The 23,973-nt window shown below is 43.5% G+C and overlaps 1 protein-coding gene across 1 annotated transcript in view; it reads right to left on the minus strand.

The window, feature by feature from the left end:
* Nucleotides 1–23,973, minus strand: part of ANO10 (anoctamin 10) — a 219,882-nt gene that overhangs the window by 177,543 nt on the left and 18,366 nt on the right. The window contains exons 5-7 of the mRNA XM_068982198.1: nt 15,198–15,317; nt 12,330–12,899; nt 10,086–10,141 (exon numbers count right to left, since the gene is read on the minus strand). Coding sequence (XP_068838299.1) covers nt 10,086–10,141; nt 12,330–12,899; nt 15,198–15,317 — 746 coding nt within the window. The remainder of the gene's footprint in view (nt 1–10,085; nt 10,142–12,329; nt 12,900–15,197; nt 15,318–23,973) is intronic.

Raw genomic sequence — 23,973 nt, forward strand, 5'->3', positions numbered from 1 at the left:
ACATCCGCTCATCCTGCCTGGCCAATCATGTAACGCCAGCTACACTGTGCTGGAAGAGACTTGGGCCCTAGCGCGCTAGAAATAAACTCCCTTCTTGCCTTTGCATTACTGTGGTGGACTTGCTCTCTCGGTCGGTTCGGAGATACAGGCTCGGTGCATAACATTTGGGGGCTCGTCCGGGATCTCCGTCCCACCGGGGAGGACAACTCTCCTGGTAGAAGGGAGTAACCTCGTTAGGAGATAAGAGCTCTGAGCACCGGTGCTAACATTGCAGAAGCCCAGATTAAGTCCGGGGTCCAGTATAGTACTGGGGAGGCATCGGGGTGTAAAGTGCAGAGGCAAGTCCGGCGTAAGGCCGAAGCCCGGTATTGTGCTGGGCAGGCGGCTGGCTCTGGTTACTGGATTAGGTCCAGCGTAAGGCCAAGGCCCGGTATTGTGCCGGGGAGGCGGCTGGCTCTGTGAACATCCTGCAGGTAAGATTGAGTGCATTGTCGGTGGCCACCTTGCGTTTGTTATCTGTTTGTCTATTTGTGGTGTCTGCATTGCTCTTTGTGTGCTCGGTTGGCTCCCAGTGTACTTTTCTGTGATCATGGGACAAACAACTTCTACTCCTTTATCTCTTATGATTAACCACTTCTGATTTCAAGTCTAGAGCTCAGAATCTTTCGTTACTGGTGAAGAAGAGCAAACTGGTGATTTTCTGTTCCGCCGAGTGGCACACCTTTGACGTCGGATGGCCACAAGAGGGAACCTTCAACCCCCAAATTATCCAGGCAGTTAAAGAGAGGGTGCTTACTCCTAGTCCTGCCGGGCACCCAGATCAGACTCCCTACATTCTGGTCTGGCAGGATCTAGTGAGAAACCTGCCAGAATGGCTTAAACCCTTTGTTCTCGCTCCTTCTAAATCTCCTAAAGCTCCCTGTCCCTCTTTCCCAACTCCAACCTCGCCAAGCCCACAGGTGCTAGTCATGAAGGCTTCCGAAGAAAAAGAAGGAAAAAAGGACGAGAATCGACCAAAGCCGGTCTTCCAGGAATCTTCTCTGTATCCTAATCTGATAGATCTGGAGACCAAATTGTTCCCACCTCCGTGTGCGGATCCACATCTGCCCTTGCTTCCACAGGTTCCACAGGTTTCATCAGGAGAAGCCAGGAGGAGAACCGAGCCTTCAGCTCCTCCCAGAGAAGGGGGCCCCGCCCAGGGAACTGGGGGAATAACAAGGGAAATGGCCAGCATAGCGGAAAAAGAAGACCCAGAAGTCCCCTCCTCCGCCATTCACGCATTTCCGGTCCGGGCGGGGCGAGCCAGAGAGGGTGGAGAGCGGACATATCAGTACTGGCCCTTCTCCACTAGTGATTTGTACAATTTGAAAACCCAGACTCCTGCCTTCTCTGAAAAACCGCAGGGTCTTATTGATCTTTTAGAATCTATCCTTTTTGCTCACAATCCCACTTGGGATGATTGTCAGCAACTGTTACAGGTGCTTTTCACTACAGAGGAGAGCGAGCAGATCCTGTCAGAAGCTCGGAAGAATGTGCCAGGGGTGGATGGGAGGCCCACAATACAGCCTAACCTCATTGAGGAGGGGTTCCTCTTGGTATGACCCAACTGGGACTTCGAACGCGCTGAAGGTAGGGAGCATCTCCGAGTGTACCGCCAGACTCTTATGGCTGGCCTTAGAGCGGCCACCAGGAAGCCAACTAATTTGGCCAAAATAAATTCAGTGAGGCAGGAGCCAAATAAGAGCCCAGCAGCCTTCCTTGAAAGGATAATGGAAGCTTGTAGACAGTATACCCCTATGGACCCACAGGCAGATGAGTCACGAGCGGCAGTTATGTTAGGATTTGTAAATCAAGCAGCCCCTGATATTAAAAGAAAGTTACAAAAGATAGAGAGGTTAAGTGAACAATCCTTGCAAGATCTAGTGAGGGCAGCTGAAAGAGTTTTTAATCATAGAGAGACCCCAGAAGAGAGAGAGGACCGCATTAGAAGAGAAGAAAGAGAATTTAGAGCTGAAGAAAACCGTAAAAATCAAAAAGAGCTGGCCCAGATATTTTTTTGCTGGGGCTGAAAACAAAAACAGGTTCCAAAAAGGGAAAAAATTGGACTCAAAAACTGAAGAAAAAACGACAAGGCGTAAGCTTGAGAAAAACCAATGTGCGTTTTGTAAAGAGTTTGGACATTAGAAAGATAAATGCCCCCAAAAAAATCTAAAAGAGGGGCCCAAGAACCCCAAGAACGAGACTCCCTCTCCAGACAGTCATATCCTCTACGCGGGTGAGGATAGCGACTAGGGGGGTCAGGGCTCGAAGCCCCTCCCCGAGTCCTGGGTAACATAAATGTGGAGGGGAAACCTGTTGGCTTCATGGTGGACACGGGAGCCCAATACTCAGTCTTAAACCAAAAAGATGGACCCATGTCTAAGAAAAGTAGCTGGGTGCAGGGAGCAACCGAGACTAAACGATACGGATGGACTACAAAACAGCACGTGAACTTGGGGGCCCACCAGGTAACCCATTCTTTTATGGTGATACCTGAGTGTCCAGCGCCCTTGTTGGGAAGGGATTTACTGTCTAAAGTGAATGCCCAAATTCATTTCGACCATGGACAAGTGTTGGTTCTAGATGGGACCGGGCATCCTCTTCAGGTCCTGTCTCTGGCATTAAAAGATGAATACAGACTCTACTTGCCAGAGGCCCCAGCAACAATAAGCCCCAAAGTACAACCATGGGTTCAAAGACACCCTCAGGCCTGGGCTGAAACAGCAGGAATGGGACTGGCCAAACAGAGGCCCCCTATCATTGTGGAACTGAAAGCCAATGCTTCCCCGGTGAGGGTACAGCAGTATCCCATGAGTCAAGAGGCTCGACAAAGAATTACTCCTCATATACAACGCCTCATAGACGCTGGGGTCCTGAAAAGGTGCCAGTCCCCATGGAACACTCCCCTGTTGCCTGTGAAAAAGCCTGGGGGAACTGATTTTAGACCGGTTCAAGATCTACAAGAAGTCAACAAACGGGTGAGTGATATTCATCCTACGGTTCCTAACCCTTATACATTGCTAAGCAACTTGCCTTCAAACTACATTTGGTATACTGTTTCAGATTTAAAAGATGCCTGTTTCAGTTTGCCTCTTGCCCCCGCAAGCCAAGAGATCTTTGCCTTCGAATGGCAGGAAGATGGTGGTCAGACCCCTGTGCAGCTGACATGGACTCGCTTACCACAGGGTTTCAAAAACTCACCCACGTTATTTAATGAGGCCCTGGATGAAGACCTCCGTGAGTATCGGGTTGAACACCCTACCATTGTTTTATTACAATATGTTGATGACCTTATGCTGGCAGCGGCTACAGAGAAAGAGTGCCAAGAGGCAACAGGTGACCTTCTCCAAACCTTGGAGACTTTAGGTTACAGGGCCAGTGCCAAAAAGGCCCAGATTGCCAAGCGAGAGGTTACATACCTCGGTTATAAGATAAAGCAGGGCCAGAGGTGGCTAACACAGGCTATGAAAGAAACCATCCTCCAGATCCCTGAGCCGACTAACCCTAGACAAGTGAGAGAATTTCTGGGAACTGTGGGATATTGCCGGTTATAGATATTGCGGTTTGTAAAAAAGGCCAGGCCCCTATATAAAGGGACCAAAGAAAACAAGGACTGGAAATGGACTGAGCCAATGAAAGAGGCCTTCTAAGAGCTCAGGCGAGCCTTGCTAGAAGCTCCTGCCCTTGTCCTCCCTGATCCATCTAAGCCTGTCCAATTATTTGTAGATGAAAAGCGGGAGATAGGAAAAGGGGTACTAACACAGAGATGGAGACTATGGAAGCGACCTGTAGCTTACCTTTCCAAGAGACTGGACCCAGTGGCAGCCGGATGGCCACCTTGCCTCCGTATCATCGCGGCCACCGCGCTCTTAGTCCACGATGCTGATAAACTGACTTATGGACAGAGACTCTTGGTCTACACTCCTCATGCCATAGAGAGTTTTAAAGCAACCCCCAGGTAAATGGATTTCTAATGCCTGCTTGACGCCAGGCCTTGCTACTCGACACCCCACGGATTCATTTCCAAACGCCCTGCACTCTAAATCCGGCCACTCTTTTGCCCAATCCAGAGGAAAATAGCCCCCTCCATGATTGTGATGAGATACTGGCCGGGGTAACAGCAATACGAAAGGACTTAACCGATACTCCACTGGATAACAGTGAGCTAAATGGTTCACAGATGGCAGCAGTTATGTGAAAGATGGACAGAGACGGGTGGGAGCCGCAGTAGTAGATGACTCTGGACAGACGATATGGGCAGAGGCCCTTCCCCCGGATACCTCAGCACAAAAGGCAGAGTTAATTGCCCTGATTCAAGCATTAGAGAGAGCCAAAAGAAAAAAAATAACTATTTTCACTGACAGTCGCTATGCTTTTGGCACGGTACACATCCAGGGCCCGATATATCGAGAACGGGGGTTTTGGACAGCTGAAAGAAAAAAAAAATTAAAAATTTGCCTGAAATCTGTAGACTTTTAGAGGCTGTACAGATGCCTCGGGCTGTGTCAACAGTACACGTACCTGGACATCAAAAGGGTGACAGCCCCACAGCATGAGGGAATCATGCCGCAGACCTGGCAGCTCGAAAAGTAGCTGATGAAGATTTCATCACCCCTGTGTTGGCGATCGGACTTCCACCTCCAGGTATGGGAACTCTGCCCCCAACCCCTGAGTATTCATCCACAGACCTTGCTTGGATCCAAGAACACATCAACCTTCAAAAAGGTAAAGATGGATGGTACCGAGACTCAGACGGCTACTTGATACTCCCTGCTCAGTTGGGACGGCAACTATGTGAGCATTTGCACTTGTCTACTCATCTGAGAAAAAAGAAGACTCTGATGCTCTTTCAAACTGCGCGCCTACGATTTCCCCGGCACCAGACAACTGTAAAAAACATAGTGCATGCTTGTAAGGCGTGTCAACAGATGAGGCCAGGGAAAGGACAACATGCAGGACTGAGGTATTGGGGAGAAGGACCAGGGCAACACTGGGAAATAGATTTCACCGAGGTAAGGCCAGGCAAGTATGGTTACCGGTACTTGTTACTGTTGGTGAATACCTTCTCAGGGTGGGTGGAGGCTTTTCCTACAAAGGGAAAAACCCCGATGATAGTGGCGAAAAAGATTTTAGAAGATATAGTTCCCAGGTTTGGCCTGCCAGTGACCATCGGCTCTGATAATGGACCTGCTTTTGTGAGTCAAATAGTTCAGAGCCTTGCCCTATCCCTGGGGACTAAATGGAAGTTACATTGTGAATACAGTCCACAGAGCTCAGGGCAAGTAGAAAGAATGAATCAGACCCTAAAAGAAACTTTAACTAAATTGGCTATAGAGACTGGCGGGGACTGGGTGACCCTCCTTCCCTTCGCCCGGGGACTGGGTGACCCTCCTTCCCTTCGCCCTCTTCTGTGCGCGTAATACTCCTTATCAACTTAATCTGACCCCATTTAAAATTCTGTATGGGAGACCTCCCCCTGTATGTCCAATATTTGAAGGGAAAAAACTACCGCCTCCCACGTTGGGACAATTCCAAGAGGCCTTGATGGCCTTAAGCAAGGTGCACTCTTGTGTCTGGAAACTGCTCCGGGAAATACATGTGGGTCAAAATAAGGGAACTATTCCCTCACATGACATTGGCCCAGGAGATTGGGTATGGGTCAAAAGGCACCAAACCAAGGCACTAGAACCCAAATGGAAGGGTCCTTATGTTGTTCTTCTCACCACCCCAACTGCCCTAAAGGTCGACGGTATCGGGCCTTGGGTGCATTGCAACCACGTACGCCGAGCTACTTCAGCAGAGCAAGAAGACGCTAAAAAAGAATGCGAAGCGTCTCTGCCCCCTTCCAACCCCCTGAGGCTGAAGCTCCGGCGTTGTCAACAGGACCAAGACAACTCGTCTGGACCATCTTATAGATGACCATGTTACTCTGCTCCGAAGCTGCCAGCGTGAACCCGCACCAATCCGTCAGAATCACCTGGAAACTGCAAAATGGACTAACACGTGAGATGCTTAACTCCACCACCGCAATACATCCACCAAATACTTGGTGGCCAGACTTATACTTTGACCTTAAGCCGGTGGTAAATGTACCCTGGAAGAGGGGCAAGCTCCGGAATCATGCATTCTGGGCATGTCCAGGTGGGCCCAGGCATAACTGGAAGATCTGTGGGGGGATACAGGACTCTTATTGTAAATCTTGGGACTGCGTAACTTCCAGTGATGGGTCGGAGACTCCAGAGTATAGACGGTGGGATGTAGGAAATCGGGACTTGCTTAACTTCTCATTTGTAGGACCCGTACCTCCATACTCCGATTGGGAAAAGGATCATAACTTTGCCCAGGTAAAAATAAGGTTTAACATTGACAAAGCAAAAAAAGAAAAGGCCTGGGTCAACGGGATATCATGGGGGCTTCAGACCAGAACTGACGGGTTCCCATACCGGGAATATTATAATGGGATCATTGTTGTGAGTCAAGTTTTAGAACCGGTACAAATGTATAGTATCGGTCCAAACCCCGTTGAACAGGTCCATGCAACTCTCTACCCGACAACCTCCCTACCTACATCCCAGGGGCCAACAAAAGACCCAGAGGCGGGCCCCCTTGCTAAACTCGGACAAACAGATCCACTATGGAAATTAGAAAAGGCAGCTTATGCTACCTTAAATCAAACCCATCCTGAGGCAACTAAATCCTGTTGGTTATGTTACAACTTAATTCCCCCTTATTACGAGGCAGTAGGGTAGGCCTCAACGCCTCTTATGACCTGGCCAACAGCACCAATCCTCCTCAATGTCAATGGGGAGACCAGAAAGTAGGCCTTACAATGAGAGAGGTATGGAAAAAAGGGTTATATATGGGCAAGGTATTATCAGAGAGGTCTTCACTGTGTGCGCATGTCGTTGAGCCTACGGACTTGCCCATAGCCAGGTGGCTAATATCATGGATGGGAGGATGGGGGGTCTGTTTACACACGGGGCTGACTCCATGCTTACACAGCTCAATCTTTGATCCCAAAGAAAAATTCTGTGTTATGGTAGCAGTCGTGCCAAAAATTCTGTACCGACCAGAGAAAACAATAAATGATTACTGGGCCCAAAAGTTGACCCTAAATCCTCAAAAAAAAAACTTACAAAGTCAAGAGGGAACCTCTTACTGCCATAACCATAGCAACTATGTTCGGTCTTGGAATAGCCGGGGCCGGAACAGGAATAACAGCTTTGTCCCTGCAAAGCCAAAGATTTAACTCCCTGAGAGCAGCCATAGATGAGGACATCACCCGTATAGAGCAATCTATTAGTCATTTAGAATCGTCTTTAACTTCCCTATCTGAAGTAGTTCTGCAAAACAGAAGAAAATTAGATCTGCTCTTTCTGCAACAGGGGGGACTCTGTGCTGCCCTAGAAAAAGAGTGTTGTTTTTCTGCTGATCACACAGAAATAGTTAGAAAATCTATGGCCAAAGTAAGAGAGGGACTAGCCCAACGTAAACAAGAACGTGAGGCTCAACAAGGATGGTTTGAGTCTTGGTTTCAACAATCCCCTTGGTTGACCACCCTAATCTCCACCTTGCTGGGACCCCTGCTAATACTACTGATGCTTACCTTTGGCCCATGTATTATCAATAGACTTGTAGCCTTTATAAAAGAATGCATAAATACAGTACAGCTGTTTGTGCTTCGACAACAATATCAAACTGTGTCTCAGGACCGAGAGGAAGATTCCTCTATATGATCTAAGGACAGGGGGGAATGTTAGGGACCAAACGACGGTCTCTAGGACCTGAGTCATGTTTACCAGAAAGAGACAGGACATGCGCTCATCCTGCCTGGCCAATCATGTAACGCCAGCTACTCCTGTAACTGAGACAAAGAACTGCCTGTATATAAGCCGCCATACTCCTTTGTTCGGGGCTCTTGTCGGATTCCACTGTGCTGGAAGAGACTTGGGCCCTAGCGCGCTAGAAATAAACTCCCTTCTTGCCTTTGCGTTACTGTGGTGGACTTGCTCTCTCGGTCGGTTCGGAGATACGGGCTCGGTGCATAACAGTCACCATGGGCCTGATTGCCCTGCCCAGACACATGGTTCAGGGGCTGGGGGTGTAGACGTGGGGGTGGGGATCCCACCATAACAACTGCCATTTCTTTTCTTTTTTGGTGGCGCCATGCGGGCATGTGGGATCTTGGTTCCCTGAACAGGGATGGAACCCATGCCCCCTGCATTGTAAGCGTGGAGTCTTAACCATTGGACCACCAGGGAAGTCCCCCAACACGTGCCATTTCTTCCTTTAGTTCACCTGCTCAAGAACCTGCAACTACCTCTGGGACACAGGAGATTCCTTCCTGTCCCCCAGCCCCACGCTAGCTACTTCCGGCTTTTCAACTACTTCCGGCTTTTCAACACTGACAGGAGACTGCTGCGTGCACAGTGTGCGCACTTCATCAGTGACGGAAGGGCGCACTTCATCAGTGACGGAAGGGGGAGTCGCTGGAGGGAGTGAGCAGTAACATAATGTGGGGCAGGGGTAGGGATGGGGGTGTTAAGTTACAGTAGAAGAGCAAAAGCTCAGAAGGCTGAGAAACACCCTCCCCACAAGACTAAAAAGAAGGGAGAGTTGAGACTTTTCTGAAGGTCCAGTGGTTAAGACTCCATGCTGCCAATGCAAGGGGCCTAAGTTTGATCCTTGGTCGGGAAACAGGAAACCAAGATTTCACATGTAAAGTGGCATGGACCAACCAAAAAAAATTTTTTTTAATTAAAAAGGAAGGGAGAGACCTAACACACACAGGAGAGGATGAGCAGACTCTCAGCAATGAGTCTTTTTACACGACAGTCACTTGACACTGTATCTGGCACCAGCAGAGAATAATCCAGTCTTAAAAATGGCTAAATTCTTTAAGACAAATGGAGTGTTCTACCTCTAAGGGCAAGAGCTCTATTTTGTGATCTTTTTCAAAGAATCTTTTAATGTATCACACATTCCCCTGCTCACTTTCTCACACAGACAACACAGAACATAACATCCTTGCTGACTCAGCACCAACATTTTGAATATAAATTATTTTACAGGGCTAGAATGAGGCCCTCAGAGCCTTTTTAGATACAGATGGCTGCTTGCCCCTTTTCCAATGTCCAAATTGCTAAAGCTGTTGAAGTCTCATTACTTATTTATGACAGGTTTTCTATTTCCTTCCCTACTCTTGCTTCTATAAATGTACCTACCTGCAGAAACCTAATCACCTTCCTAATGATGGTTTCTGATCCTTTAAGGATGGAAAAACCAGATAAATAAGCTTCTCAGAATGACTTCTGGAACTGGAACAAAGGTTCTTTCTAAGCGAGGGCCTGGATTCCTCTCTCAGGAGTAAAGTACATGGACTGTGTTAAATCAATTCCAGTGCAGAACTGCAGAGTTCAGAGGACTCTTTATGCACCTTTCTCGATTCTCAGCTGTGTTACAGATGGCTGAGGTAATCTCCTTTTACACAAGGTGCTTTCAAGCCACCTCTTTGTTATTTCTAATAATGGTGGGACGAGGCATACTTCTGAGCTTTTACATAAGCAGCAAGCAGGTTACACAGTACTTACCTCCATCCCTTCCCTTCTGCCCCTCAAAACATGCTAGAAACCTCTTGAACTTTGGAAATTCCTTAGACAAAATTTTAAAAAATAATTTAACACTTCATTACTAAACAGTAGGTAAGTAACTGGAAGGATTGGTGAATAATGAAACATTCAAACCTGAGTCACCAAAAGGAAAATAACAGAAACGTGTCTACAGTGCTTCAAACAACTGGAAATTGGCTATAATACTAATTCTTATATTTAAAGTCTTATATCATGGACACATTTGTAATAACACTGCTGAGTGTGTATGTAAATACATTTATTAATCAATCCTTGCCTTCTTGGACAAAGTATATTAACTACTATTACCTGATATTTTAAATTACAATCAAGTCTTCATATTTATAGTCCTAAATGTTACACAGTATACACTAGTTTCATAATTACAATGAGTCTGTATATAAAAGTTCTACTTACCACTAACACTTTCAGAATTAGGTGATTCTGGTAGGCAGATTCCAATCTGTGATTCTCTAAAATATTAAAAGGGAGAAGTAAGGTGTCTCAGATAAGAAAGCAGAATGGGAGTTGTCGTGAGGTGAGGTGAAGCCTGTGCTAAGGGCAGCCGTGTCCAGCCACAGAGCCTCAGTCAGTAACCATGCGAGACAGTGCATCACGGCTACCGCTTCCCACCAAGAACATCAAACAGCAAAGAAACTGAAGACACATTTTTCAAGGTACTGAAATAGCACTGTGATCTGAAATTATTTTTTAAAATATTAATGCAACAAAGAAATGATTCCACAGCCAGCCACCAGAAAAAGACTGTGTGAGCAGTAACAGTAAAATTGAGAGCAACCTCTGAAGAGTAGTAGGGCCAGAAATCAAATTTACAAGGATTAATTTAAAAGGAAATTCAAGTTTCCATCCTCACTCAGCAAAGGAGACACTGTGTATGTCCCAACTTGATATTATTGTTTAGTCGTGTCCGACTCTTTGCGACCCCATGGACTGTAGCCTGCCAGGCTCCTCTGTCCACAGGATTCTCCAAGCAAGAATACTAGAGTGGGTTGCCACTTCCTTCTCCAGGAAATCTTCCAGACCCAGGGCACGAACCTGCATCTCCAGCATTGGCAGGCGGATTCTTTACTGCTGAGACACCACAGCAGGGCAAAAGGACAAAAAAGGCAGATCCTGAACAGAAGTATCACCTTGCACAGAGAGGTAATGTTAGGCTGACCTGGATTTGAACCTAAACTCAGTCAGTCAGTCACTGTGTGACCTTGGGCAAATTACTTAACCTCCTGACACTCAGCTTCCCTGCCTACACAACAGGCCTGACACTACCCTTCCCCCAGGGTTACTGTCAGCATTAGAAATACTACAAAAACCATAGCTCAGCTCAAGGAAAGCACTCAGCAAATAGTAGCTAGCAACCATGCTCCAATAAAAATTTAAAAAAAAATCTTATGAGACCAAAAACAAATGAATGGTATGTGTTAGTCACTTAGTCATGTCTAACTCTTTGTGACCCCGTGGACTGTAGCCTGCAAGGCTCCTCTGTCCGTGGGATTTCCCAGGCAAGAATACTGGAGTGGGTTGCTGTTTCCTTCTCCAGGGGATCTTCCTGACCCAGGGATCAAACCCAGGTCTCCCACATTGCAGGAAGATTCTTTGCAGGCAAATTCTTTACCGTCTGAGCCACCAGCGAAGTCCCAAATAAATGGTATCTGTTGTTATATAACTAATATAAAGAATTTTAAATATCTGTATGGTCCAGAAGTTCAGGCCTAGACTTCTTCCTAGTGGTTAATATACTAATAGCATATTTATTTGTCTGACTGAATAAATTAATTAATAAGAAAACTGCTTATCAAGACCCTTTTTAAACTATAACCAAGTTCATCTTTTACCACAGAGACAGACAAGAACACCCTCCTTCACTGAGTTCAATGGCAGGCCTCCGCCCCACACAATTACACAAGTGGTTTACAGATCCTAGACACAGAGTATGGTGATGATTCAGTCAATCTTATCCCTAGCATAAAACACAATATAGTATGAGAAGCACAGGATGGATAAGCCTGGCTCTGCCATTTGCTGTCTGAACCTTGAGAATGCTCAGTATCTTTCTCCATAAAAATTGTAAAATAACTTCTATTTCAAGGTGCCCTGAGGAGGGGAAAATGAGGAACTATGGATAAAGTGCTTAGCAGGGCACCTGCTGCTGCTGCTGCTAAGTCGCTTCAGTCGTGTCCGACTCTGTGCGACCCCATAGATGGCAGCCCACCAGGCTCCCCCATCCCTGCGATTCTCCAGGCAAGAACACTGGAGTGGGTTGCCATTTCCTTCTCCAATGCATGGAAGTGAAAAGTGAAAGTGAAGTCGCTCAGTCATGCCTGACTCTTAGCGACCCTATGGACTGTACCAGGCTCCTCCATCCATGGAATTTTCCAGGCAAGAGTACTGGAGTGGGGTGCCATCGCCTTCTCCAGCAGGGCACCTAGAACATAGCAACTACAAAAATACATCGGAGCTGTGAGAATCGTGACCTGGAGATCATGGGAGTTCCCAGAGCCCGTGAACTTCTCCTTATGTCTCCACAACGAGCCCAGAGCAACATCTATCTGCTTTGCCAGGTAGCGGTTCTAAGAATCCTATGATCGAAGCAATGTTTCTTATAGGCAGATACAGACATAAACACAAAGCATCAAGTCTTACCCCATGAGGTTAAAAATTCAGCGGCATATCGATAGAGGCGGTTCATGATCTCTATCACGATGGCGTAGATTATGCTGGGCACGTACAACAAGATGCTGGTCCACTCGGACCCACTGTCCTCGTGCAGGCCCAAGGCCCAGGCCTCCATGTCGAAGTAAATCATCATGACAAACAGAGAGAAATAGAGACAGAGGCACACGAAGGGCAGGGAGACCAGGTAAATGCGCAGCTGTCTCTTGTAGCTGGGGTAGAGTGGCTCCTCCCGGCCAGTGACTGGGTTGATACCCAGGACTCCATGATACCCTGGCCGGGGCTCCTCGAACTTCCTCTTCATGACCAGGGTACCCCACCGGTAGGTCATGCTGGCACAGCCTCGCTTCCACACTTCCAAGATCACCGTGGACCAGATCAGGTTGAACGAGGCGAAGATCACGTACTTGTCATAGTCCTCCCATGCAAACAAGTAGTAAGGTAACCCAATGATGGCCATGGGGATTAAGGCAAACGTGAAATACTCCAGAAATCCAAAGTAAAGAGCGATGGTTTCTCCAAAGTAGCCACGAATTCTATCTACAATCAAAGGGGGAAAAAGAGACCTTTAGCACAGGCTGCCGAAGACTTTTTTTTTAATCATTTCAAGTAAGCTTACTCACTTTACTTAACTGGGTATCATTTAACAACCTATTTCCCAATCAGTGTATAATAGTAAATTCATCCTCCATCAAGTACAAAAGTCCTGCTTGTGTGCAGAGCAAGCGGGACACCTCCCTGGGCTTCGGGCTCAGGCCACAGCTCCCGGGGCTGCTCTGCAAGGCATCCTGGGGCTGCTTCTCTTTACCTCCTCACTGATGGATGCCCTCTCCACAAGGGAAAACTCACCTTGGGCTCATCCCAAATCTCCAAGGTTCCTAGTTTAAATTCAGCCATGGCCAATGAACCATCTTTTTATTTTTTTTACTGGCCATACCTCTCAGAATGCAGAACTTCCCCAACCAGGGATGGAACCCATGGCCCCTGCAGTGGATGCATGGAGTCTTAACCACTAGACCACCAGGACGTCTCACAGCCAATGAACCATCTTAATTTGGGGGTTTACTTTATGGTCCCCATTTTTATCTCACTTTAATACTTTAGAGTAATAGGGGTTATTTTCAAAGACTCCCCATCCATAGCATCCTGCTCCCCCACTACCCAAAGCTATATATTTTCACCAATGTGTCATGGCAAACTTTTCAATACCCTAAAGAAAAATTATTCAAAAGCACAAACAATATTCTACATGTTAACTTCTAGAACAGCCATGGAACACATTTATCTAAACTTTCATACACCCACTGGGCAGAAGAAGGGCCAACCAACATCACTGTTAATTGTCTGTGAACTTGATACCAGCTAACTAATGCAAAAGAGGTCATAAACACTGTGTCCTTTGTCAGCCACATCTACATGGGCCAGTTCTTAGACTGCAAAAGCAGCCTGCCTTGGGACGAGGGTGGGATGCAGGCGGTAAGGGAGGTGTAATAGTCAGAATTAGTACTTCTTGATTAATTACATGCAGTTTTAAAAAAAGAAAAACACAGTGTTTTAAGATAATGCATCAGATCAGTCTATAGGGATGGTTCAGATTAAACAGATACTATTTTCCTCTATCTTTAATTCCTCTATTAACTCAGGAGCATGCTAAAATTAAAAAAACAAAAAAAAACCAGAGGGTATGACAAACTAACCTCAAATGAGAATTACAAGCAATTTAAAAAAAAAGAAAAAGACACTCATGGGCCTTGGCTCCAAATCAAACCACCTCTCTTTTGATCTCAGGGCAAGTTCAAGATCGTCCTGAGCCCCAGCTCTCCCAGAGGCCTGAAGACCACTACTACACCCGTGCTCAGCCTTCACCATCAACTCGCTTTTCCCCACTCGCTTTCTAAGATATAGCTACTGGAGACTGTCACTTTCAAGATCTAGAAGTAATATTTAAATTTACAGCCACCTAAAGGCTAAACAAAGTGAAATAATGTCATATAAGTGAAACAAATGATTTTTACATCACCTAGAACTATCAACATTTTTCTTTTCAAAGAATTCAAGTAAAAATTCAAAATGCAATTTCAAAATTGGACCCTAAAATGATTTTTTGCTCATTATGACAATATTATAATGACCATTTTCAGAAATGGAAACTTAAAGAAAATTTTAGAGGAATTCCTTTAAACAAAGTCAAAAAGGTAATGTTCATTAAAGAAAAACTGACAGTAATACTTATGGTGAAAACTATCAGCTTAAATATAATCTTTATGCTTAAAAAAATCACTAAACCAAAAAACTTGAACATCCATATTGACATAAGTTTACACAGAATAATGTTCAACATCCACTGAATAAATTAATGGTTATTCTAAGTGTCTTCGGAGAAAATGGACAGATCCAGTAATGCACACCAAGATCCTTATGAATTATCTCAAAAGATGCCTAGGCCTGCTAGTCTGCTGCTAAGAATGAGCAGAGCTTGGCCTACTCCAAATAATTAGCTCTAAAGAAACAGCAATTTTCAAATACGAAATATTCATGGTCAAAGTGGATTCTTACAAACTATGTTCTACAACAAATCAGACACACACTCAGGATGGCCACTCTGGATTGTCTGTGTCACCGGTGACATTTAATAAAAGCCTGTAATTCACTTCATCTAAAATGATATTAAGAATAAAATAAATAGATCATGCAACCCACCTTATCCTCCTCACCATTTTTTTTTTTTTTGCCCCCACACAGCTGGTAAATCCTGCCTATCAGAGAATTAAATATGCACCCAAGAAGGACATCACCACTGCTGTGTCCTCCTCTAAGACAGCTGGCACTGACACGTACCTATGGGCTGAAACTTCAAGGTAAATCGAGTATACCAGGTGTCCTCAAGCTTCTTCAGGGCCTCGTTGTCATGCAGCGGGAATACCTGAACCACAATGCCAGACGTGAGCAGCCTCCTCACTGTGGAAGGAAAGTATGAGATGGGTTTGAGATTTCTCATGACATACTTTCATCAAAGGCTACTCAGACTCTCCAGGAAGAGAAAAGGGCTACATAAAGACCAGTCCTGTCCTGCCTGCTCCCAAGGGATATTCTTCAGTTCTTCAGGATGTCAACATCTTTACTATTTTCTTTGACTATGAAAGCAATACAAGTTGATGTAAAATTTTCAATCTTACAGAAATGCACAGATTAGAACTAGAGAGGCCCTGATTATTCTCTCCCTTCCACAAAAAAAATAACCACTGTAAATAGCAATTAAGTATATAAGCTGACTTCAAAATAAACACCCATAAATATTTATTTTAGATACAAAAGGAACCATTCGCTACATATCATTCTGTAATCTCATGGAGTGGTAGTAAATGATGAATGTTTCTCAATGCCAATGTAAACAGAACATGAATATCCTTTTACATAGTGTCATAAGCTTCCCTTCCATGAAATGCAATAATTGAACTAACCCTCTATTGAAAAATATTTATTTCTTTTTTTGGCTATTAGAAATAATGTTAAAATTCTTGTAGATATAACTTATCCCACGTGCCTATGATTTCCTTGTTATATATACTTAGAAGTGCTAGGTCCAAGAGCAGAACATATGTGTATTAAACTTAGATACATATTACAAAACAGCCTCTAGAAAAATTTTACTCATCTGTCTTCCCACTACAGTGAAAATAAGATGTTCAATTCATGCTCACTGATATGGGGTATTTTCAAAACCATTTTTCTCTTTTCTAATCTGCTAACAAAGGCTTACATTCACAGCCAGCAAATACCAAAAAAAAAAAAAAAAGACTTCCTGCTTTCAGCAATCATTTGGTATGATCCTAACACTTGTGCACATATCTAGGCGATGAGACAGGCTGGGACCTGGGACCCTTCACAGAAGTGTTTGCACCTGGACAAAAGTCTCTTGCAGCAACAGAATATAAGGGACTAAAACGTACCTTACACAGGCCAGGTGCAGTTGGAGCAAATTATGAACAGTGAGATTGAAAAAGGCCACAAACAACTGCTACTTCTGAGGCGCTGAGAGCAGAAGCAGGGTACTGCCATGATCCCTGCACACAGCACCACTGAGTGGGTGGAGAGAGCAGGTAACGCCGCCCTCCATCCTGACCCACCAATCCTCGCCCACCCTCATACCTGACCCCGTCCCCTGCCCTGCACCCCCAGGAGCGAGCAAGGGTATGGGTTACTGCTTTCCCATGTGCTGCAGCATGAGTCCCGGTAAAGCCCTGCATGAATTTCACCTGGCCTCTTATCAATTCTGTTGAATAAAGAGGCCAAAAACCCAGGTCAGTTACAGAAAGACAAACACATTTAACCGAAGACAATGTCCCCCAGTGATAATAAATGAACACGGGGTAATCTTTCACCCATAATTATTTAGAGTGATTCTGGGTGGGCGGGTCTTCGGGTCTTTCTGAGGAAACGTGTTCTGTTCACGGAGAACTCAGATGCACTGCCTTATGCCCTATCTGGGCACATGGGGTACTTTTCACACGAGTTCCCAGCAGTCTCTTCCTAAAGACTACAGCCGCTTATAAAATGGAACTCATCAAGCAAGAAAAGCCTGCTGTTTGCATCCGTGGATAAGCTCCGAGTACTTTAAGGTTTATCAGCTCATCTCTACTGAGGGCTGCCTTCTTTCTCTCCAATCTAACTTGTTCCCACAGACAAGTGATGAGCATATCAGGCAGCAGGCCCCTCAAGGAGGACAGCAAGTAAGGATCTGCAGCATGGAAGAGAAACACGATATAAGTTCTCCATGTAGATATACTATGTGTGACAGAGAGATGGCATCTCAGGACAGAGGTCCTATTACAAACCCTTCAGTGTAATTTTAAAGAAAACCTAACTTCTTAGAAATGAGGGGGGAAAAAGGATGATAAAGAGGAGATATTTGATACTAACAATAGGAAAAATTATCAAGATGACCACGAAGGATACTGTCTTTGGTTAAATTTGTTTGTCTCAGGTACGTGTAGAAGTATTAAAATCATACTGGTCAAAGGACTGCTGGAAGCAGGAAGAGTTTTTCTGATTTTGATACTTGCTGCTGGTGAACGTAGGCCTTTGTTATCAAGTTAGGAAAGATAAAACTGATTTTGAAGATATAAGAAAAAGTACAGATCTCAAAAACAAAAAGGATTCTTAATAGCTGATTCTCCTTACATCTCATGCGTAAGTTATACAGAGGGGAAAAGTCTTGAAAAGCTAGGGATGTGATAAAAAGCCTCGTTCTCTATGACTAAAAAAGGTATATACCCAAAATATTAACAACTAGAGCAAAAAAGCATATGGTTTAAGTTATATCAGCTCTGGTGCTGTCAAACCCATTTTTAAAACATTTTTATTCTAAAGTGTTTCAGTGAATTGTTTTCTTCAGCTAACAGGAGTGAAAGTCAATCACCCACATCAGTTCTCATTCTTAGCTCTTACTGAGGGAGGCACAGCTGTATCTTATTGTTCTATCACTATCCTTTTCAACTACTACATCAAGTTTAACTTTGAACTGACTTATGGCATCTAAATTACTATTTTACTATTTCTAAGCTCTTTTTAAAGGAATTGTTCCATTCTGCTATAGAAGACATTCAAGGCCTGCATAAAAAGCCACTTGTAAACCTCTAAAAATAGGGTTGCAAACTAAGGGACTCAGAGAGACTATAAAGCTTCAAGTCCTAAAGTACTGGGCTTCTCTTCACCACCAGTGCCAAAAGCATGGTTCTGGTTTCAGCTTCTAAAAATAGAGGAGGTGTTTTGTTTTGGTTTTTTCCTTCAGTCAGTCCTTGGACTTTTCTCTTGTCAGCTAAAAATGTAATTAACATGAGCCTTACCGTCAAAGGAAAATATAATGCTGTCTGTGCCTATTTAAAGAAAGGAACAGTTTAGGACTTCCCGGGAGGTCCAGGGGCTGACTCTCTGTGTTCCCAATGTAGGGGGCCCAGGTTCAATCCCTGGTCTCTCTCTGGTCGGGCAACTAGATCCCACATGCTGCAACTAAGATCCCATGTGCCGAAATCAAGACCCGGTCCAGCCAAACAAACAAAAATAAATATTTAAAAATAAAGAAAGGAACAATTTAAACCAAGATTCCTTTAAGAATGCTGAATGATCCACTGTCAAGCACTAGGACTATTACCTATTACAGACGTTTAAGAATGAGTCACACTAACCATAATCTAATTTAAGGGAGACTGTAACTTGGCTTATACTAGGACTCTCTAAATAAAATAACGCAATGACAATACCAACACAGCCTTCAGTTAATGTGACATAAAAGTAAACACAGAAGTCCCTCTCACAATTCCTTACAGTGTTTCTTTGTGACAGGGAGGAACAGGTGACGCTGCCTGCAATCCAGCAGAGGGGTGATGAGCACCCAGTACCCACAGGGAGAGGAGGCTGCACGGGGAACACAGGGCCCCTGCCGCCCCTGCCACTGGCCCCCGTACCAGGCCCTGCCTGCATCTAGCGCTCAGATGTGAACAGACCCCTCCTGTCTTAAAGAGGAACAAACTGCTTCTCAGGAATACCTGTGTTTTCAAAATGCATTTTTATATTCCGGTATTGCTTTCATCCCTGCTTAACATAATAACTGCAAATATGTATGTGGCAAAACACAGTGTGTGTAGAGACATACAGATATAGATACACAGATATATGGTACGATACCCAGCAATACACACAAACACACACATCAACGGTTTGTCTTATATGCATGCCTGCTACAGCATATTTACTTGACATTCTCTCTATTATTCTCATAAGGCAATAATTTTAGAAGCAGAATATATCTGACCACTCTAATTTATCCATCTGTATACGCTAAGAGTCGGACACGACTAAGCGACTTCACTTTCACACATTGGAGAAGGAAATGGCAACCCACTCCAGTATTCTTGCCTAGAGAATCCCAGGGATGGGGGAGCCTGGTGGGCTCTATGGGGTCGCACAGAGTCGGACACAACTGAAGCGACTTAGCAGCAGCAACAGCATACATAAGATATTCAGAGGTAGTTATTATCCTAAAAAAGAATAACAATATTTAAAAACTTCACAAGAGATTGCCACACTCCATCCATCAAAACATGGCAATCATCTGATAGACATTTTGAGACAGAGCTTTACCTAAACTAAATAATAGCCCTTAGGATAAAGTTAATATATAAGAAAGTCTCCATTCTCTCAACGCCTCTTTAAAAAGAAAAGTTTTCGCTAGGTTACCTGCAAGACTGTTAATTACTAGGAATCAACAGGCAAAGGCAGTCAGAGAGTCTGAGATCTCAGCTCACAGAGACAAATAGAAGAGGGATGCCCCCAGATGGCCGCTGATGACCAAGACACACGTATAACCAGTAACAGAATGTGGCCCTCCTGGTGACAAGTGGTGGCAGGGGGCAGGGTTCTCCTGCACACTGAGGGGTGAGAAACTATTGTCCCCATACCCAGAATGCAGGCTAAGGGGGTGCTCCCTGCCTGGGACCACAGCCAGACCAGAGATACAAGGCTGGAGGAGGGAAAGGGCACGTCTGCCATCTTGGGAAAAGCGCTGCCTACTGGCACGGAGGGATGGACATAGGCAGCACAGCAGCTGTGGTCTTGGTTGGCCAAAGATAGACGGAAAGGTCAAACCCAGCAACACTCCTCTTAAGAACAGGGCTCCGGGGATTTAACCCTCCCTGGTGGTCCAGTGGTTAAGAGTCCACCTTCTAAGGCAGGGGATGAGGGTTCCATCCCTGGTCCGGGAACGAACACCCCACATGCCACAGAGCAGCTAAACCCATACACCACAACTACTGAGGCCAAGCACCGCAACAGAAACATCCTGCATGAGGCAATTAAGACCCAACACAGTCAAATAAATGAAGGAATAAAGAAAAGGGCTCCACAGAGGCTCTACGATGACCCAAGGAGAACACACTGTCAGGCAGAATCCCAGTTCCTGACCACCACCGTTCCTGACTGGAGGCCCCCCAACATCCCCTCTTTCCAATATACACACTTCCTTCCCAGAACAGCTGGTCTGGAAAAAATAGGGGTTCATTAAAAAAATAAGCAAATGCCACAAAGAAACTGACATCAAACTATGCAAGAATACTATAAGAGAAAAGAGGAAAGTCATTTTTTTTAAATGCAGAGAAGAAACACAGCAAAAAAGTTACAGCGTAGAGCAAAGAAAAATTATGGAATTCTTCAAGGAGTTCATGAAATTAAAGCAAGCCACCCCTCTGAAATTAAAATCAAGAAAAACCTATGAGAGCTGAAGGTGGGAGCCTGGAAAAGCAAAATATCAGAAAAATAAAACTATTACAGATACAAAGAAAGTCACAGTAAAAGCTACTGAAAAAGTAAAGATTCAAAGAACAAAGCTGGAAAATGGTGGACATGCCTAAAAAATTACATAAAAACTTCAAAATATTTCAAGAATATATAACACATATATATATAAGTATATACATTACATACATATACACACACACACACACATACACAAATGCCATTCTTAAAGACAAGAACAGAAAATAAAACCAAATAACTCTTCAAAGGTAACTGAAGAAAATGTTTTTGAAATCATGGTAATCTTTAATCTGCACAGCAAAGACGATATGTCCAACAAAATACTGCTACAAGATAATTAATATCAAGACATACACAGATAACTGGAAATGCAGACAAAGAGGAATGATAAGCATCTACATTCAAGTTTCTAGACACTTCCCAAAAGTCATACAGGTCCACAAGGAGGGCAAGCAAAAGCATCTATGCCACATCACTAACTCAGAGACATAGGAAAGTACATAACGCAGTTTACAGGGAAGCCAGGCAGCAGAGAGTGAACACACTCTTGGTTCCCGAGCGCACATGGGACATTTTCCAAGACAGACCATATGTTAGGCCTCAACAGATTTAAAAAGATATGGATTATAAAAAGTATCCTCTGACCACGGTGGGATAAAGTTGGAAATCAATAACAGAAGGAAAACTGAGGAATTCACAAATGTGTGTAAAGTAAACATCACATTCTGAAACAGCCAGTGGGTCAAGGAAGAAACTACAGAGGAAATTAGCAAATACCTAGAAATGAATGAAAACCAAACACAATATACCAAAACATATGGGACATAGAGAAAGCAAGTCTAACGGGGCAGTTAATAGCAATAAATGCTTATATTTAAAAACAAGAAAGATCTCAAATGACAACCTAATTTTACTATTAAGGAATCAGAAGAAGAGCAATTTAAACCCAAAACTAGCAGAAGGAAGAAAATAAAAAAGATTGGAGCAGAGATAAACAGGATAGAAAGATAACAGAGAAAATTACAAAAACCAAAAGTTGGTTCTCTGAAAAGATCAACAAAACTGACAAATATTCAGCTAGATGAACTGAGAAAAACAGATAACATAAAACTACTAAAATCAGAGATGAAAATGGGTATGTTACTATTGATTCTAAAGAAATCAGAAAGATTGTAAGAGTATACTATGAATACTTGTACACCAACAAACTGGCTAGCCTAGATGAAATGGACAAATTCCTACAAACACAATACATAGCAAAACTAAATCAAGAAGGAAGAGAAAATGTGAACAGATTTATAATTATAAAGCAGCAACTAAAAAATCTCATGACAAAGAAAAAACCAGAACTTGATACCTTTACTAGTGAATTTCACCACTATTTAAAGGAAAACTAATACCAATCCTTCTCCAATTTTCCTCAAAAATTTAAGAGGAAGGAACACTACTAACTCACTCTATGAGGCCAGAATTACCCTGACACAAAGTCAGACAAAAGCACTACAAGAAGAGAAAACTATAGACCAATATCCCTTATAAATAATAATGCAAAAATCCTCAGCAAAATACTAGCAAAGTCAATTCGGCAACATGTTAAAAGGATTATATACCATGACAAGTGGGATTTATTCTGAGAATTCAAGGATAGTTCAATATACTAAAATCAACCTATGTAATACATCACATTAACAGAATGAAGGGGAGAGAAAAAAAAAAACAACTCACATCATGCTGAATGGTGAAAGAATGAAAGCTTTCCTCTAAAATCAGAAATAAGACAAAGATGACCACTTTCATCACTTTTATTCAAATGCTATTGGAAGTTTTAGCCTGAGCAAATAGGCAAGTAAAAGAAATAAAAGACATAAACACTGAAAAGTTAGAAGTAAAACTGTCTCTGTTCACAGATGATATCATCTTATATGTAGAAAACCCTAAAATTTCCACAAAAATACTATCAAAGCCAATAAATGAAGTCAGTAAAGTAGCAGGACACAAAGTCAGCACCTAAAAATCAGTTTCATCTCTATACACTAACAATGAACTATCTGAAAAGATAATTATGAAAACAATTCTATTTTCAATAACATCATGAAGAATAAAATACTTAGGAATTAACTAAGAAGGTGATGGGCTTCCCTGGTGGCTCAGATGGTAAAAAATCTGTCTCCAGTGTGGGAGACTCAGGTGGAATCCCTGGGTGAGGAAGATTCCCTGAAGAAGGGAATGGCAGCCCACTCCAGTATTCTCGCCTGGAGAATCCCATGGATGGAGGAGCCTGGAAGGCTAAGTCCGTGGCGTCACAAAGAGTCAGACATGACTGAGCTACTGACACATGACACACAAGGAGATGAAAGATTATACAAATAAAAGCTATAAAACAATGCTAAAGGAAATTAAAACATATATAGAGACATATCCTACATCCCATAGGAGTTTATCTTGTGAAAATGTCAATACTATCCAAAGTAATCTACAGATTCAATGCAATTCCTACCAAAATCCCAATGATGTCTTCTGCAAAATTAGAAACACCCATCCTAAAACACATATCCAGTTTCATGGAAACTCAAACAGCCAGAACAACTTTAAAGAAGAAAAACAAAACTTCCTGATTTCAAAACTTACCACAAAGCCATAATAATCAAAACAGTGTCATACTAGCATACAGACAGACTATACAGGCCAAAGGAACAGAATAGAGAGCTCAGAAATGAACCCTCACATATGTGGTCAAATGATTTTTACAAGAGTACCAGGGGGACTCAATGAGTGAAGAACAGTTTTTGACAGGTGGATGCTAGGAAAACTGGATATCCACATGCAAAAGAATGAAGTTGCTTAACACCATACACAAAAATTAACTCAAAATGGATTAAAAACCTAAACATAAAATCCAAAACTATAAAGTTCCTAACATAAAACACAGAGAATAAGCTTCAGGATGGTGTCTTTGGCAATAATTTCTTAGATATGAACCAAAGGTACAGGAAAATGTTAAAATTTTGTGTATCAAAAGACAGTATCACCAAAGTCAAAATTGGCAGTCCACAGAATGGGAGAAAACATCAGGGGAAAAACATTTGCATATCATATATCTCATAAGGGATTAATATCCAGAATACATAGAGAATGCCTAAAACTCAACAATCACAACAAAAACTTGATTCAAAAATAGGCAAAGGACATACATAGACATTTTTCCAAAGAAGACATATACTCAGTATCAACAGTCACTGCTAAGTCATTTCAGTCATGTCCAACTCTGTGCGACCCCACAGACGGCAGTCCACCAGGCTCCCCC

Source organism: Capricornis sumatraensis, chromosome 10 (assembly GCF_032405125.1).
Source record: "Capricornis sumatraensis isolate serow.1 chromosome 10, serow.2, whole genome shotgun sequence".
Lineage (NCBI taxonomy): Eukaryota > Metazoa > Chordata > Mammalia > Artiodactyla > Bovidae > Capricornis > Capricornis sumatraensis.